At 42.5% G+C, this 19,213-nt stretch overlaps 1 protein-coding gene across 1 annotated transcript; it reads left to right on the plus strand.

Annotated features, from left to right (window-relative positions):
• Positions 1-14,381: 14,381 nt before the first annotated feature.
• Positions 14,382-16,958, plus strand: NPS (neuropeptide S; the record flags this gene model as incomplete). Its single annotated transcript, XM_074908494.1, has 2 exons — positions 14,382-14,465; positions 16,749-16,958. Coding segments are annotated over 2 exons (294 nt in total), but the record flags the coding sequence as incomplete, so codon positions are not given.
• Between the last annotated feature and the right edge of the window lie 2,255 nt (positions 16,959-19,213).

Raw genomic sequence — 19,213 nt, forward strand, 5'->3', positions numbered from 1 at the left:
ATACGGTCTCTCTGGCTGTCAAATTTAAATCCTTTGGGTGGCTAAACGCAGGACTGTGATGTGCACAATAAATATCAATTCCTATTTTCCACTTGACACGGAATAAAATAATTGTATAAAGTTCTAAAGTCTTAATTGCTGATGGATTTTTCCATGGACAAAGGCAGACAAAGGAATGCACAGTGTTTTCCATCAGCATCCCCCAGGGCAGTAGCATCTACATTTCTTTTTCAAGGACATTTCAGTCCAGACATCTTGCTGCTCTACATGCAGTAGAACAGGAGAGGAGAGGAGCTGATGTGATGTAAAGGAAATGTTGTGACTTTTTAGGGGTTTTAACCAGCATCCAGAATTCTTACCAGAAACTCCTGACGCCTTTGACCTGCTAACCCCGGCCACCTGCACATTAACACAGATTGCTGCTTCATTATTACTTGATGTTTCACTGCATTGCTCTCCCGAACAAATCTGTAGGGGAGTTTATTTGCAGACAGGATGAGAAGAAAATATGGGTATAAAAAAAAAAAAAGTCTATGGCTTGTCCAACAATACGTGAAAATCTTTTATCTGGTTACTTGACATTCAGTTCATTTACTTTCTAAGCTTCATCAGAAAATATAGGGAAATTAAAGAATTTCTGTCCCACTTCACAGATTTTTTTTTTTTTTTTTTTTTTTTTTTTTTTACTCTCTGACATGGGATAATGCTACTCCTGGGGAAACAGTTATTTTCTCCTCTACGCTGGAAAAACTGTTCTCACAGAGCTTTTTGGTGAGATCTTGTCTGCCGGTGGCATGGAGCTCTCGCAGGGTGTTTCAGCTTTTGCTTTCAGGAGAAAAGAGGTAAAAGTGTCTTGCTGGGCTCAGCTACGACTGTACTCCTGGTGCAAGCATTTTGCAGTATGACCAGAAGTAGTGCAGGTTCCCCTTGCAGCTGCTTTGGCAGTGGCCAGTGGGGCTAGGTGCTTTGTTTGGAGTGCCTAAAAACTAACCACAGGACGTAAGGGTTGGGTTAGGTGGCATCATTGGCATTCCTGCCCCATGATAATATCTTGAAGCTGTATTTTTTTTCTTTAAAATGAGTCTTTAGAGTGGGTGGGAGATCTGCAGGCACCGGTGGCTGGATATCGATTCCCTCCCTCCGGGTGGCTAATACAGCTCTGCAGCCCTTGTCGATAGTGGCTCTTTGATGCCCAGCCTGAAATAGGTTTTCTCACCTACAGAAGAAATCCACGTCACAAGACGTGGTCTCACTAAGTGCAAATTTGACAGCCTTACTGGCAGCCCTTGCTGGGAGGCCAAGGAGCTGTCGGAGCATGGATGTTGGAATTGCCATCCCAACCCCTGGAAGTCATCCCTTTGGTTCACCGGCAGCAAGGTCCAGCTGACAGCTCTGTCAGACTGCCACTCCACTTACTAAACTGACTAAAAATTAACACTCAAACCAGAATAAAATGTGCAAAATAGAATTTGCTTTTCTCTTTTAATCATACAGAGAGGCTGGTTGGTAACGGGGCGCGTAAAATCCTGTGTTCTCCCCAGCATCATCGGGTGTAAAATAATGGCATCTTTACCTGCAATGTGTTTAATTATTTCTAACATTTTCTCCCGAAATGCTGCTTAGTGAAAACCTCAATCAAATCAAGACGGAGCTGCAATACTAGAAAGAAAGGAGAAGCAGTTACGCTTAAAATATATATTAGGAATCAATTGCATGCGATTTCCTGGAAGTTTAATTTTGTTTGTGCGGATGTGAAGGGATATGCCTGTGCACGTTCTGTTAGCTGGGTGGAACAATCTCTGCACAGGCCTGGTGGTGGCCTAGCAAAAACCACAGGTCTGTCTTCCAACACTGCTGTAGTCATCTGAGGCTCCAGATGATTTTTTTTTTTTTTTTTTTTTTGATGTACAACGATTGATGCACGTATATTTTCGCAATTAAAAAAAATCAGCATTAGGAATGGAAAACTCAATTATATTTTGCTGTTATATTTAACAAGAAAGATCCAATATAAATTAGTGAGAACTCATATAAACACAATCTAATAAATATGAGGAGCAAGATACTTACATCCTCCAGTATGCGGAGTTTATAGCCTTGTGCAATGTAATTATGTTTATATGAGTATAAGCATAATAAACTGTAGCGAGTCACACAGCGATGAATGACAACAGTGGGTGTAACTCTAATGATGTACAGTACCACGGCTCGAATCCTGAACATAGCCCCCTGTGTGGGGTTATTTGTGTAACAGAGACAAGAGTGAAAGGGTGGTTTATTCTGTGGGTATTTTTTAGTGAAGGATTGGTACACTAGCCAAAGCCTGGGAGACAAGATGCTCCCAGACTGGTACTATTGCAATATCTGCTGTTTAAACATCTTTTTTTCTTCCTTTTTCCCACGCACGTGAGCTGCCTGATCCCAGTGATTCTGTTAAAATCCTCATTCACTCCTTTTTGCCCCCTGCCCAAGAGCTGCCGCCCAACTCCACACCCCACTTTCCTCCCCCAGCTTTTTCAGCTGCTGAGGCATTCAGAGGTAAGAGCAGAACAGAGTCTTTGCTGTCTTCAGCCTGTCGAGCAGCCTCAGAGATTGCAGACAGACCTTAGCAAAGGCCTGGTAACTCAGGTTTTAAATCCTGTAGGGATTTCAGCCTCTCTGTTTTGGCTGCAAGACTTGGCTCTTTCAGGAAAAAAAAGGACTCTCTGCAGTTGATGCCCTGGGAGCCTCGAGCACACGATGGCATTTTAGCATCTATTGCAAAGCTTGAAATTTCTCTCTGTTTCCTATGTCGCTTCCCAGCCCGTGACCTAAATGATGAGTAGAAGATATTAAGCCTGGATTTTAACTTAAGAGCTGACTACACCCACAGGACAAATTAAAGCACGGTGTTGTTTTTTGATCGAAGGTAAGCAAGCAGTGAGATGATACTGGATTCTACTCCCTGAAATGGGAAGTTTTAAGTAATATCCTGTTCCTCTTTATTGCTTTTTCTCTGCTAAAACTGATCTATCTCCTACCTCCACCATATTTAGACTCAGCACAATCCTGTTTTGGCTTGTTGACTTGTTATGTTGTAATAAAATGTCAATTGACCTTAATTCCTTACTCTTCCCTGCTTGTCATTAAACCTGTTTTCCCCAAAACTAGCCAGCTCTTACTGAAATTTCTTCACTCTGAAGTCTGTGGGGTTTTATGTGTCATGACTGTGGTACCAGAGAAAACCTCGGGAAAGCAGTGTGGCAGAGCTCTAACTCCGTGGGTAAACTCAAGTCCTGAATTGCTCGTTGCTATGAAATAGTGCAAACAGGGACTGTACCCACCACCCCTCTGCGGCTGGTTGGTGGCTACCTGATGGCTACCAGTGCTCCCTCTGTAAGTATTGAATGCATCCTTTCTTAAAAAAAATATATATATTCAAATCTGAAAGTACTGAATCTAAATAGATAGTCTCAGTCCTTGAATAATCCCTCTGAATATAGATCCTTTGTCTCTCCTCAGCCAGTTCTCTCATCTGTTCATAATATACCAGTGGATTTAAACCTTGAGTCCTTTGCTGAAGAATGAGCTGCTCTAACTGTAACCCACCTGTAGTCCTTCAGGGAAGATTTGGTTGATATGGGACAATGCGGCATTTTATATTGGGTTTAGCTCTGTGGAATTTCAGCTGATACCATAAAAGAGTTAATTGATTTCTGCAGGTTACAATCTAAGTTTATCCCGTGTCAGGATTTTCTCCTGACACTGTTCATAGACAAGGTGATAATCTTGTATCTGAAGGCAAACATATAGAATACATTTTAGTGATCCCATGGAGCGGTTTCCCAGGCAACTGTAACATCTTCATCCACAGCAGGGTGCAGGGCTTGCCTGGCCAGCTTCAGAGCCTGCAATCAGCAAATGTGTCTTGCCATGCTTTGGGGAGGTTAAAAAAGCAAATATGGATGAGTTTTAGATGTTTCCTCTTGAATTTAAGGCCATTCATGAGTCCGGTATTGCCCAGAATAAAGAGTATTTGACTTCTCAGGTTGGAAAGATAGCCCGGGCACAACCTGCCCGGTAGGATTGGATGGATGTTAGGTTCTGTGAACACGCTGCTCAGGGTCCCGAGATGGGCAGGTGAAGTGGGAACTACCCCTTTCTAAAGAGAAATATTAGTTATATAAGAGACAAAACCCCTGCATGGTTAAAATTAAGAAGGGGAGAACCAAAAGATCCTCTATGCAGGGGCAAAAAAACCAACGTAGTAAATATATTTTATTCTTGTACCGCATTTAGTCTTGTGGAAAATGGGACTGACCTCAGAAGGACAGCAGAGAACATGAAGTCTGCATGAACGCAATGTGCTCTTCTTCAAAACCCTCTCCCTGGCCCCGTTTATGCTACGCCACCCCAAATGTGTCAGCGGGGATTTGGGAGAGGTTGTAGGTCAGAAAACAGCCCTGGGAAATTCAAAGTTATCATCAGGCTCTGATACCCTGTCTCTGACATTTGGAGCAGAAATAGGCTGTTTACAGCTTGTGAACTACAGGGATCGTAAAGCCATTTGATGTGGCTTAAGAACGTGGTGTGTGTAATTTGGCACTGAAAGCTCACACATTGACTCTGAGATGCACACCAAGAAACCACAGTAGGGCTGAACTGCGAATCATTCCAGGGAAATGGGAAATCTTCGGGTTGCACCTCTCGGTCACGCCTTCGACGCGCAGTTATCTGTGTCCAAGCTTAGCTTGGTAAGTCTGTGCTATAGACGTGCCCTAAGGCCTCAAGCTTCAACACTTTCAAAGAGCACATGTTAAGAGACTGCCCTTATATCAGAAGCCTGCAATGAGTTGAATCAGGGTATTTTTAGCTCCTGTCCTATTGGCTTAGATGATGCTGATATTATGAAATTTGGCAAGGCAGAGAACAGTAGGGTTATTTGAGTTTCAAGGCATCTCTTATATGTAATGTGGTCCTATCGTTCCTGATGCAGAAAAGAGGTTGGGAACTGCTTGAGCATCGTTTTTTCAGTTGCTCATTCGTAATTTGTTGTCTCTAGACTGGCGCATCCTTCAGATCTCTTGGAGTAATGACAAAGGACAGACCCACACCTGACGCTGGAGTCCTGTGCAGAGGTCCCTGGGCTAGTGGAGACGGTGCTCACCGCAGCACCAGGAGAAGCATCACCTTGTCCCTGGGACATGGCCCCTACACCCATAAACCCTGCTGAGATGGGTTGGGTCCCACCATGGGTATTCAGTGCTGTGGTCCGGGTGAGTGATGCACGTGGTGCTTCCGTGGGGTGTTCATGCAGGGCTGATCCTTGCAGCTGCACAGTCCAGTCCTTCAGCTCCCACTGCTTTTTGCTTTTAAAAACAGGTCCTCAGCCCCTTTGAAAGTTATACCCTGTCTGCCTTCACTCCTCACAGCTGGGACTCGCTTGGCCTTTATTGAGAAGTGCAATATTGAAGTACATCATGTAATTTTTTCAGTGTACTTGTGTGATGGGAATTGGGTTTAAAAGCATGAACCTTTACTGCTCAAAAGAAAGAGCTAGCTGTCAGCAGGCAGGCTTTTTGGAAAGAAAAAAGAGTCACAGGGTTTTTTGTGGACTACATGTTTGCTTCTGGCAGTCAATATAGTGTCACGCTGAATGGAAAACTGGTGCTTTTCATGTACTTTGCCTTCAACACTTTTCCAGGGAGACTGGAGCAATGAAACTCTGTAGTAAGCAGCTAGACAATATTCGCTGTCCTGTCCACAGAGAGCAATCCTGATCCTCAGCATTTGTGGCCTTTCCTATTCCCTGGAGAGTGAGGCTCTATTAGCTTTTCTAATATTGGATTTTGTGTTTATTCATACTAATCTGTACTCTTGATTAAGAAGTAGCAGTTGATTAGCTCCAAAGTTAGCAGCTATGAGGAGGGGCTACAAATTGGAAAAAAAACCCTGAAGACCTGATGCTAAAAGGCAAATTCACAAGGTGGAGACAGGGAGAGAAATGAGCTTTACAGATTAGCTAGTAATGCAAGTAATAGAAGAGTAAGGGAGGCGGGTAGAACTTCCTGGGGAGTTACATCACGTGCTAAAACGTAATTAGGCATGAAGAAATGCTTGCACAGAGCAAGAAAAATCCAGTCAGCTGCAACAGGTTTTCAGTGGGAAAACTGAAACTTCTGTCTTTTGGCATGTGATATTTTTGGACAAAGCCTTTTCTAAGAGGGAGGGAACACAAGGGGGAAATCAGGCTCCTCGGTAGCTTATATTAAACAAAAGGCATGTCAGCTTGGGCACCGAATTGTGTGACAGCAGCATTACCCCTCTCCTACTTGAGGACCTTTATAAGCAACAGGCGTCGCCAGGTAATGGTTCAGGGCTGACATTTTGCAAGGCAGTGAAGCTCCTTGCCTAGGTACCACCTCTGTGTCTCAACTGCCTGCAGAGCAAGGCAGACACGTGCTTTGATCTTATCTTCCTACTAGTAAATTTGAAAGCACGGGTATATTCACAATGAGAAGCTCTGGGGTTCAGTGTCTATTTGTTTTCTGTTTAGTAGGTCGTTACGGAGAAGACCCTTCCTACCAGAAGGCTTCTGCAGAAAAGGACAGCTCCTTTAAAGAGGCTACAAGATCCTTGTTTGCTTAAGTGACGCAGACAAGTAGAAGGAAAACAGCAGTGAGTTAAAAGAGCATGAATAACAGATGGAAAATGCTCTGCATTTTGGGGGAAAAAGGTGTGTCCTCTCACCTCCTACAAATGATGACTGCTGTTCCAGATGTAGCCACTCATTTCCTAAAGGTACTTTAGGTCTCGTGTCACAAATTCAAACTGGCATCTCACCCCCCTCTAAAAATTCCAAGAGCTGATCTGTGGAACAGCTGAGATTTCTCCCTCACAGAAGTTGCCTGCTCAGAAGGAAGGGAGCCATCCCTGGGTTGCGATTCGGCTATTTTATCCGAATTCTGTGCCAGACAAGCAGCAACTTTGCTTCTCTCCCAGCTGATCAGACCAGGACTGTTTGTAGAGGAAATGAGACCGCTGACAGATGTTTTGCATCCAGCTGACCTGTTTTCCATCCTGAGGGTCACTCCAGATTGCATAAAAACCTGCTCAGGTGTGAGGCAATTCACCCCTTTCTGTCCAATCTGTAGTTGGTGAGTGTCCTGATGAACATTTGGCATCCTCCGTGTCCCTCGCTGACCTTGCAGTCACTACACGTCCGCACATTTCTGTCCCACTTTTTGCCTCACGACCATAATTGTTTCACTGGCTGTGCTACCATGACTTCTGCCCTACGTCGCTCGCTTTTTTTTCATTCCCAAATGACATAGTGCTTGTTGGTATGACATCTCAAGGACTTGGAGAGCAGAAAAAAAGGTTTTGTACTGAGATTCCACAGACAAAAGTATGCAAACTTGCATGAGCCAGAATATTCTGTTAGCATCCTCGCATAATAAGAAATATCAAATACATTTTCCAACTTTCTTAGCTTTACCCACTGGAGGACCCTGAGATACAGTGCAATAACACATATAAAAATTTACGCCCTTCAAAGCCACCTAAGTCTTTCTCCCTATTTCCTACTACTTATACTATTTATGTTAGCTTTCCTTAACTCCTTTAAAGTTTGATCCCTTTAAAGTTTGATCTTTTCTGCTTAAGTCACATCAGACTTTCCTACATCCTTTTCTTCTCAGAAAACTTTGCCTTTTCTTGTCTATCTAGGTTTTTTTCTCTTTCTTACTTCTACTTCAACAACTATTCAGTCTTTCTCAGATCATCGAGATCTTTGTTGCATCTGAACAGAAATTGGGTTTCAGCTTTGACAGGTGTCTTTTTAGCTCAGCACTGACATCTTTTCTTAGGCAGCAACTTCCTGTAAGATCTATCTGAGAAATTTCTGAATGCATAAATTATGTTGGCATGCACAAATAAGCATAGCAAAAATGTTAATTGCCACCACTTTTCAGTTGCTCAATCTCCCCTTAATGGGTTGAGCAAGTTTTGTCCGCTCTGCTTTTTTTTTTTTTTTTTTTTTTTTTCCCCTCCAGATAAATTATCAAATGACTTTAACATTTGGTGGTGGTGCACAGAGAATAACGAGAGCTTGTTTTTCATGTTGTTGTACTTCATGCAGATTGTTTGTTGTTTTTTTTTTTTTTTCTGAAGGCATGCTAAGGAAACTGACAAAAATGCAAGAGCATCTATAAATCAGAAATATTTTCTGCCGTGTTTAATGTGTTTTTTGCCAAAAGCATTATTCTTGTCGTTTCCCATAGAACACAGCATGAACGTGGCAGCATCAGCAGAAGTCACGCGGATGTCGGTGCACTTGGCAGAGGGCCTGCAAGGTGCCACGCATCTACAGGAGACGATGACGTTTGGTGTTGCAGGCTCAGGTTTTACATCACTGCACAATTCGACACCATCAGCAGCTCTGCCCCGTGCCAGGAGCGGGGTAAGGAAACTCACGCTATCTCTGCCCACATCATCTCTGCGTATGTTGACTGTAACCAGGAAAAAAGAATATATATAATTAGAGATGATGATTTAGACTTCAAAATCCTGAGGATGGTGACTATGACACAGCCCACAATTCCTGACTGAGGTAGGATCGAAAATGTGACTTTAAAGCTAATTTTTACTTCTGGCATGGGAGGATCAGGCTGCAGCTTCATCGCCTTTGTGTGGCAACGACGTGCACAGCTCCGATGATGCAGAGGAGCTTCGAAATTGGGTGTCAACCCAGACCCCGAGGTTCATGTAATCTGTATGTCCACACATCTTGCACGTTGTTCCTTATGTAGTCCAACGCCGCCGGCTTTCTGCTCACCTCCTGGCTGCTGGGTATATGTCCAGGCAAGGCAGGCTGACCAAAACACCGTTAAGGTGTGGGAGGCAGGAGTGGCAGTGCTGCTTCTTGCTTTAATGCCCTTTTGATTTGCTTTTTCTCCTCATAGATCAAACCTGTGCGTCAGAAGGTGCATTGCTGGAGCCTTAAACATTGCTAAGGCAGTCTTAGAGGAGAAAAATATCTGGGTGGAATCGCATTGAAAATTACGTTTTAAAAAGGAGCTGTGTGTCTTCTAAGACAGGGCTGCCGTGCCACGGCTCAGCGTAGGAGCTCAGGCAGTGTATCACTCACAGGACATCGCTCTGCGGGCAGCAGCATTAGCAAGCACAATGAAATTCAATAAACGTGCCTTTCCTTCCAGAAAACTTCCCAAGTTGAAACAGGAATGCAGAGCTGTTTATCCACAGCAGACAACGAGGGCCTCGATTGACTCAGAAAATATGCACCTGACCTTTGACGAGAGTGTGGCATCCTCCACAGAGAGCACTTCTGTGCAAACACCTTGGCGGCACAGGACCAAAGTAAATAACAGGGAGGACAGGCCCCAGCCCGCAGGCACAAGTGCCACCGGCTCATGGAGAGGTTGGACAGGATGGGCTGGAGCGATGGGCTGAGGCCAACGGGAGGAGTTTCACTAAGGTCAAATGCTGAGTTCTGGACTTGGGCCACAACAACCCCCAGCAGGGCTACAGGCCTGGGGAGGAGTGGCTGGAGAGCTGCCGGTCAGAGAGGGACTGGGGGGGTTGAGAATGAGCCAGAGTGTGCCCAGGGGGCCAAGGAGGGCAACGGCATCCTGGCTTGTGTCAGCACTGGCGTGGCCAGCAGGGACAGGGAAGGGATCTGAGCCCTGGGCTCGGCACTGGTGAGGCCGCCCCTCGGTGAGTGGGTTCAGTGTTGGGCCCCTCACCCCAAAAAGGCTGTTGAATGACTCGAGCGTGTCCAGAGAAGGGCAACGGAGCTGGGGCAGGGTCTGGAGCACAGGTCTGCTGGGGAGCGGCTGGGGGAACTGGGGGGGTTCAGTCTGGAGAAGAGGAGGCTGAGGGGAGACCTCCTGGCCCTCTGCAACTCCCTGCCAGGAGGGGGCAGAGAGGGGGGATGAGTCTCTGGAGCCAAGGAGCCAGCGCCAGGCCCCGAGGGAATGGCCTCAAGCTGCCCAGGGCAGGGTCAGGCTGGCTCTGAGGAAGGATTTCTGTGCAGAAGGGGCTGTTGGGCGTTGGAATGGGCTGCCCAGGGCAGGGGGGAGTCCCCGGGATCCCTGGAGGGGTTGAAGAGTCGGGCTGAGCCAGCGCTGAGGGATCTGGGGGAGTTGGGAACGGTCAGGGGGAGGGTCATGGTGGGGCTGGAGGAGCTGCAAGGGCTTTTCCAACAGAGATCATTCTGTCATTCTGTGAGATGGTCAGTCACTGCCCAGTCAAATATCCGAGGGCAGGAGGGGAGGCAAGACCTGTGTGTCCCCCCAGCTGCACTGTTTGGCCTTTCAGCCCCTTACCCCTGTCAGCCAGGGACATGCTGTTTCTGGATCATAACCAAGTTTAAGGGGTTTAGAAGCAATCAGGGCAGGGAAATGCACAGAAATAGTCAAGTGTGCATCTACAGCAACGTTTTAGCTCTTTTGTGCCTCTGTAGATGAGATCTCAATGGTGCAAGTGAAGGTTTTGGTTGCATCCCCTTGCTGGTGGTGAGAACACACCAGTAATGACCGGAGGAATAAACCTCCTTTCTGATTTCTGTTTTATTTCTGTCTTTGTGTCTTGCTGGGCTTTTCTATTATCACTGAGTCAGAAACAGATTTATAGGCTGTGAGTATGATTAATTTCCATTTTGCACCTTGCTATGATCTCAAAGCAAACCACCCTGGCTCTTTGGTTTCTTGGTGTTCTTGAGAGAAAGAAAAAATTTGAGCTCAGAGCAAAATATCCAGGCAGCTTCCTCAAAAAAAAAAGCTATGCGGAGGCCTCATTGTGATATCCTAGAGGGGAACAACAAGATTTAGCACCTTGCCTTCATCCAGACCACTAACCTGCTATGGTTTTACAATGTCTGGGGTTACACCAATGGACCATGCAGGAAGGTTTTGGTGCATTCTTTCATTTTTATTGTTTTCATCCTTCAGCAAAGGCGCACAATGTCAATTTGAACACTTTAGATTTACTGCTGTGATGGGGGGAGGGAAATATCAGGTTCTAAGGCCTATTAACCTCATTAAGTTGCAAGGCTCAATAGGTTTATAAGTGAGCTTTGTGTTGTGTTTCATACGTTTTTCATGGGGAAACCAAACGAGAGAGCAGCAGTGAGGTGCAATAGGCTGTTCCTTCAGCAAAGCAAGCAGGAGGGAAGAGGTGATATTGTTGGCTTTGCAGGGAAGCGGAAGATATTTCTGCTAATTTATTCTCATAAAATGCAAATTTTATGGATGATGGGAATTTTTATTATGGTTCTTAATGATTATATGACCTATGATACCTGGCAGCGAACCTTACCTGGGAGCAAAGCCTCAGACTGGGTGCTCTGCAGACAGAGTAGAAGACAGAAATGTCAATTGCCACTTGTTCTGTTAAACCTGATTCATCCAGACCTGAAGTGGGAATATCTTGACTGTATCTAAATCTCCATATACACTTTATGCATGCAAATCACAGTTGTGGTGGGTTAAACTGCATCCTGAACAGCTACAAAAAAATAAACTCAAAGAAGTGAGAAGCAAATGTGAGAGCTCGAATCTTTTCTCTGTTCAGGTAATACCACTTCTGTGTGTCTCAGAGGTGGACAAATCCCCTGAGCCCTGTTCTGGGTTGGAAACTCATCCATGTCTTCCTCCTGTGAAAGCAATTTGTGGTTGCTCAGCTGGTCAAAGCCTTTGGAAAGGTGAAATCTGCTCTTGGATTTTGTGGGGGAAAAACCCAAACGCTATATGTCTATCTCCTCTTAGATTCAGGTCCTAAGGACCACGGTCTGTCATAGAAGACTTTTAGGCAGAATTAAAAACAGAAAGCAGGCTCAAGAGTTTTGCTAAGAAAGATCTTACCGTGAGCATGTCTAATACAAGCATGAATGAAATACAGACACACCCTCAGGTTAACCATTACTTCCTTCAGAGCATTCAGACCAGATGTGATTGGTTTTGCAAAGTGCTTGGGAGATTTACTGCCATAACAGCCTCTTTCCCTTTCCTACCTGCTGCGTGAAACACCCTTAATGAGCATATTTGATCATCTTTTTGTCCTTCCTTAGAAAGTCACACAAGAGCTGTCTTCCCGTGTTGTTTGGATTTTCTGTAACCTGCTGCTTTGCTCCAGGTTCCACAAAACTTCATCCTGTCTGGGCCCACATGGCCATCTCCTTGGAGTCCCCTGGTTGCTGCTTGGTGGCCTTGCTCGGTTGTCCTCTCACTACCTGCTCATGCTGAAGGTACCTACAGAGAGTGTCTGGGCACCTCTCGTGTCCAAATCTTGTGAACTAGAAATGTGGCTAAAACCACTCTTTTAGAGGGATGTGATTAAGGTAAGCATAGGAGGTACTGACCAGGCACAATGGGAGGTCACCAGGGACTCGAAACAACTCATGATTTAAATAAAATAATCTAAGTCAATAATGCACCAAAGGTTACCCGGAGAATCTAGTGCACAGGCTCCAACATTGCACCTAGAAATCCTGAACTTGAATCACAAGCCTATTCTTGTCCCTAGTCTTCCACAAATAACGGTGTGTGAAGGTTAATTTTGTATTAAAATGGAGTTAAACTAAACGCAGATACAATGAAAGCTGACGTTAAACTATGCTCAAGCATAATCCAACTCGAAGAGCTTTTCATTGCAGCAGAAACATGGGCTAATCCGCTTATCAGTTGGAGTTGGAGGTCCCGTACGAGTAGAACGGGATGTTCAATTCAAACGAAAGGATTTTCTCTCTGAATAAGAGGACACATACTGAATATGCAAATAGTCAAATGTTCTCTTGACGGTTTTTATAAATGGATTGCTTACTGTGGTGTTTAAACGAGGCTAATTTCGTCTTATATTTCTAGAGTCTTGTTGGTCCTGAAGAATCCTGAAGTACTTTACCAGCAACTACAAACACGTGCTTTTTAAAAAGTAATTTAAGAGTCATTGGATTATATCAACCACTGACATGATCAGCACCACCATGTACAACGACAGTGCAAATATATTCAACCACAATCTGAGATCAAATTATGAATTTTTCTATGAAAAGGGTTAAAGGCTCTTGCATGCCACTGTATTTTTTCCAGCCTTACCTGAAGGCCTCTCTGCTTTCTACCTCCTGGAATTAAATGTATCTACCTCAGGAGACTGAATGTTCCGGTTAAAGTTGTCCTAATTTATAACAGCTCATGTATCCCCAAAGACTCACACAGATTTCCCTTCTGGAGCCCTTGTACGTTGATTTTTCAGTGTAAACACTGAAGGCAACACAACGTTTGAGGCTGCCGGTCGCTGGTGTGCATGTCTAACACTGGGTGACTGTCAGAAAAGAACCTTAACCTTTTTGTTCTAAGAAAAAAAAAAGTATGTAATGTTTTTCAGCATTCCCTTGCCTATGCAGTCAAACACTCGCAGAATTTATGGGATTTACTGCTTTTGCAGTATTCTGTATAAATAAACCACCATATCCCCTAAAATGCTGTGCAATTAAATTAAACGTTGAGCAGTTAAATCTGTTGCAATAACAAATGATGCTCTTAGACATTAAACATTAGCTATGTTAATGGAGATTAAGAGAATTTATTAATCCCACAGCAGATTTGATTAAATAGACTTAACATAGGCTGAGATACATCCACATACCAGGGAAGAAATTGATGTCCAAACAATGTAAGTTCTAAGAAAAACACTTAAAATTTGGATACGTTAAAAATGTAAGAATGTTTATAAAAAGGGTGGAAGAAAAAGAAAAAGCTATATATATTGTTATGGATAGTTCAACGTACTGTAGCTGCTCTGGGTCTAATAAGGTTATTTGAGGAACTTTCTACTTAAAGTGAACTTTTACAGTTTTTCTCTTGTAAGACAGGCTTTACGAGGTTTAAATATGATACGCTGGAAGTGGTAAAAAATTCTTGAAAAGTATTTATGAAATCTTTAGACCTTTTGACCGTATTTGCTACGATGATACAGACTTAACAGTAAAGCCCCCTGAGAGACATTTTAATGGAACACTTTAAATGAAATCAATCGGTAGTTTCATAACGGCAGCTGAATGTGTGTTCTTGCCATTTTCCCATTTAACAAGAAGAAAAGGCCAAACAAGGACCAATTAGTCATAATAAAATCAGCTTTGATGACATTTTCACTCCTGAACTCTGGTATAAAATGGTCATCTAAGGAAGAAATGAAAGCATATGTGAGGAATTTGGTAGTATAACTGCATGTACATACACATACACTCCTGGGTAAAAAATGATCAGGTAAAGACATAGCGGATTACTTTGTACATGGAGAAAATGGATTGTTTGTGTCTTTATGCGTATGCATGTAGTTTTGCTTGATTTTGTTTTGAATTTTAACTGATCTCAGTTTTTCTTTGAAGTCTATGCAGGTTAAACTTTGTTTTCATTCTTTGGATCTCAATGATATTCATGTGCTCGGGTTACCCAGTTGTCCCTTCCATGGTAAGTCACTTGAAGATGAGATACTTCATCTCTTTTAAACAGCTCTTTTACTTCATTTATCTTTGCTTTTTTCCTCTGTTGTTCCTTTTTATAAAATGAAAGGAGTTTCTTGTATTAAAGCTATTGGTTAAATATTATTACCTGATTTTCCTGGAGTATAGCTCAATTTTTGCTTTAGTTACTAATAAAATATGCAAGCCTCTAAAATAATCATGTGAGAAATCTATTGCATATTTGATGTAGTGTGGGGAGTTGACATATTGTATGGAAAAGAGAACAACATCAATCCTCTCTCCATTTCATCTAAATTCCTTGTCTATATCAAGTAGGTACAAGAAGAGGTATGTCTTAATTTCACTTGTTGCTCCCTAGTTTATAAACCAGTGACTATTTGTCACTGTTAGTATGTAGGTAAAGGAGAAAATCTTACATGAAGTTATGGAAAATTATTGCATAGAATCAGTAATACAAATTTGATTGAACTGTGAAAGAAAATAGAGCAGCCTATAAAACCGAAGCGAACAAGTTAATTAAATAATTCTAATATCTTTTCAATTTCTGATCTCAACCGGGTTACCGTGACAGGTTGCTGTTCAAACTATGCAGACACCATTTAAGACTTTGCCAATGTGGAACGAGATATTTTATTTCTAATGATGTTCGATTTCCCTGCTTTGGATAAAGTCTTCTTTAGGCTCCCTATTTCTTTATTGCTGTAAGATCAGTTCTAGGAGCCATGGCTGAGATTTCTGTGTTTCCCCCAGTGTGCTTTGCATCATTATCTTTTCATTAAGGTGATCAGTTGCTAGCAGAAATGGTGGCTAGTTGTGCAGCTGTTAATTTTATTGATGTGAAGTTCCCGTTAGCCTTAATCTATCCGGCTGGTTCCTTTGTGTGTTTTACTTCTGTAAATGCTGAATCATCTTTCATTCTCGATCACAGATAGTTTAGACACAGCTCGATCTGACTAGTCACATTTCTTAATGGATCTCTTTATGACAATGATATAATAGGTAAAGCAAGTTTAATTATTTCATATAAATTAATAACTTGCATGTTAAAGTAACAGTCATTTATTCAATTGTATAAGTCCATGTATAGGTTGTGAGATAACAGCTAAAAATTCAAAGGGGAATTTCTCTGTGCCTGTGTTTCTTGCAGAAAGTATTTCTTTTTAGGGACAAACTTCAGTCTGGGGAAAAAATCCCTATCAGTGGCAAAAGAAGGTTGTGTGGCCGGGGAGCTGCGTGCCTGCTGGGTCGCTTGAGACTCAGTGCATGCTCCTGCTTGCAGAAGGAATCATTAATCTACCTTTTACATGCACAGAACAAAAAAAATGTTAAGAACCAAGCAGTATTAATAAAAGTAATAGCATACTGAATTAAAACTAATCCTAGTGAAGCTAACAGCAATTTTACCATCAGTTCCAGTGACGGCAGGTATTAACCCCGTGGCTTCACATTCAACCATTTCCCAAGCAAGAATGCGATACAGACAGCTGCAGAAATGAGGGCAAAATATTTCTTTGAGCTAGATAATCGACAAGCTGGTAAATCATGGTATGATGAAAGACGCACAGAACAACTGTAGACATGCCAGGGAATGTTTTGTTTTAAGTTCAGTGTTAATTTAAATTTGTAAAATGGTTATGGAATTTACATGTTTAGAGTGTACAGTGCAAAAGGAAAGTGTGCATAAACCTATATGGATTTTAATCCAGACTTTTAAAAAAATTCCCATTATTATTTTGTCATTATTAAATTGAGCCATAACTACTACCATAACCAGTCATAACCACTAGGAAGCTGCCTCCCTCAATTTCAGCTTTACAGGTAATTTTATTTTCTCTTATCTGTCATTTAAACTACATGACTTCACAAGAGTGATTACAAGATGCTCTTTCGTTGTTAACTGAAAAAAAATCTCATTTTGCAGCAATAAACATGCCTGCTACTCTAGGGAACCTGTTTCATGTCACAACTGGTCAGCATCATGGAAAACAATTCATTTTGTATTGTAAACATAATTGTAACAGTATCAGTATTTTATACCAGAAATACCATCATTCATTTTTCTAGAAAACTATGAAAAAACCTGATTTTTAACATGATGAAACCTTAGCAAGTAATGGTTCATCCTTGTCATTCTAAGATTCTAAGCATAAATTGGTTTTGTGTTTCTACTTTGCTTCTTATACTGAACAAGTCCTGGCAAATACACAAATCCACAATTTTGCCTTTCTTATCTCTCTCTTTTTTTTTTTTTTTTTTTTTTAATCTTCAGAGCAGCAATCCTTTTTATTTGAATTGCCAGCTGTATGGAAAATCTGATTACTGCCTCGTCCTGCTGAATAACTGCTTAGCCAAGGTGGGCAGGAATGAAGAACTGGCTTTTTTAAAGCCTTACCTGGAGATGCCTTTCAGTAAAAGGTCCTTTCGCAACGGAGTTGGATCGGGAATTAAAAAAACTTCCTTTCGAAGAGCAAAGTCATAAACAAATGTTCTAAACCACAGTCCCGATTTTAGCATCTGATGTTTAACTTTGTGCTTAAAATCATTTTAATGCTTTTCTATGATAAAACCAACAGAGACAAATGTACCCGTGTCTTCAGCATGTAAACAGATGTTTATTTCAAAGAGCACAAGCCAAGTGGAGCAGATGGGATTGCTCAGAAAGGGCTTTGTTTCCAAAGTTACAGTATCATAAAGTTTTGTATTGAAATGAATGTTTTCATTTGGTTAATTCCCCTTCTTTGTAAAGCTATAGATTTTAATCATCTTGCTCTTGATTAATACAAAAAAACAGTCCTGGGCTTTGAACAGACGTGTGCATGCAGCATGTCGGGAGGACTGATGGTATTATTCCTGACATCCCTCCTCTCTGCCGTAGAGGCAAACCCACCGGCAAGGCAAGGCATGCCTGTGCTTTCCTGTCCCAAATCACATTTACTTGAAGACAACTGCTCTGGCAATTTTAGTGCAGATTTAAAGTACATTTCATTTCAGATTTCCAAAGATATGAAGGGCCACTGGTGAAAGACAGAATCAGGCCCTACTTGTAACTTCTCGTTTCTTTGTAATATAGTTATTTATAATGACTTTAGCAGGAAATAACCTCTTGAGATGTGTCATCTCATTTCCAGATGAGTCCTGGGAAATCACTTTAAGGCAGGGTATCAGTGCAGCTCCCTTTGCCTCAATTAATTGACTTACGTAGGCAACACACATCTGATGAAATGTGCCAAATGCAGTTTCTGCTCATCTGCTACAGTGGTGGCGCAGTAATTAACAACGGGGTTTTTTTTTAATTTTCTGTAAAAAAAAGTCATTTCATCTGAAAATATGTACATGTGGTGTGTAGGAAAGTTCATCTGCTGAGCTACATATGTGTGAATTTTACCTTGTGGCTGTTTCCTCCAAGTGCAGTGTAACAAGCTGTGACGTTGGCTTGAAAATGTTGCAGAGTGTCCATGCAATGCATTTTGAATTCAAAGCTAAGATAATAATAAATCAGTCTCTGGATGCTTTCTAATATTTCCCTATTAAATATCATAACCCAGGAGATCATCATTAAACCCAGAGCAAGGTCAGTTGGCATCATCCCCTCCGTGATGCCCATTTCTGTGTCTTGCAGCCCTGAGCCCGTAGAGAAAAGGGACTCGAGCATGAAGCTGTGCTGGTGTGATACTGGGCTTTGGACTGCAGCTGGCTAATTTCTAACTGATTCGAAGAGATCAAACACACTCCTGTCTGCCTTTGTCCACACTGATATGTTTAAAGCATTGTATATTTTAAAACTGCTTAAACACTTAGATTCCTTTTGGGTACTGTTGGTGTCTGGGTTACTTAGCTCTTTGCAATTTAGTCAAGTGACACTTAGAGACCTTTAAAAATGTATAAGGAAAATGTTAGATAATTATTATTCTCATGCGCTCTGCCTCGTGTAATGTCTGGGTGGGAGGAAGCCCAGACCAACAAACGTGGTGGCATGCAGGAGTTTCACTGCCGCGGGGCAGTCACCCTGTTCACTCTTGGCTGCTGTGATTTCAACCATGGCAGATGTCCTGAAAATGCAATTTTCCAACTCAGGCAATGTCCAGCTCTGTCCAGAACTGCCCAAGAATCAGTGTTGGGAGATGTCCAACTGGAGGGCTGGGAATAACTCCTGGTGGGTGACTGCTGAGCGTGCAGTGAGTGCTGCTGAGAGGGACCAAACTGAAACACAGGTCCCGAGTGGAGGGTCCCAACGGGGGTGGTTCAGTCCTTCAGGTAAAAAAGCAACGGGGATTGTGCTCTGCATCTGTGCACGTCTGTATTCAGAGAGGTGGAGGTGGTTTTGTCGCAGTGCAGCTAACTGGAGTGGCTCTGTCCTGCTCCCTGAAGCTCATACCGCCACCCAACTTATTTTTCAGGCAAGAAAAAAAAACAGAAACAAGTCCAAATTTATCTTTGTCTTGGGCTTTCACATCCATTTTAGTTAACTTTTTTCTACATAATCAAATACATTTCTGCCTTGGTAGCTTATGTTAAACAAGGTTGCCTGTAAGACCACAGAGCTATATACGTAGCCTTGAAAATCAGCCTCTTCCTTTTCATTTATTGTGCAGGTATATGACTAACTCGTTTAGTGTTTTGGCAGTTGCCTTTGAGCAGGTCATGTTCAGGAGGGATGGAGAGCCGGTGTCCTGCTCGTATGGACTTTCGTTCCCTTTTTCTTTTTTTTTTTTTTTTTAATGTGCTGCAAGAAAC

This window comes from Athene noctua, chromosome 5 (assembly GCF_965140245.1).
Source record: "Athene noctua chromosome 5, bAthNoc1.hap1.1, whole genome shotgun sequence".
NCBI lineage: Eukaryota > Metazoa > Chordata > Aves > Strigiformes > Strigidae > Athene > Athene noctua.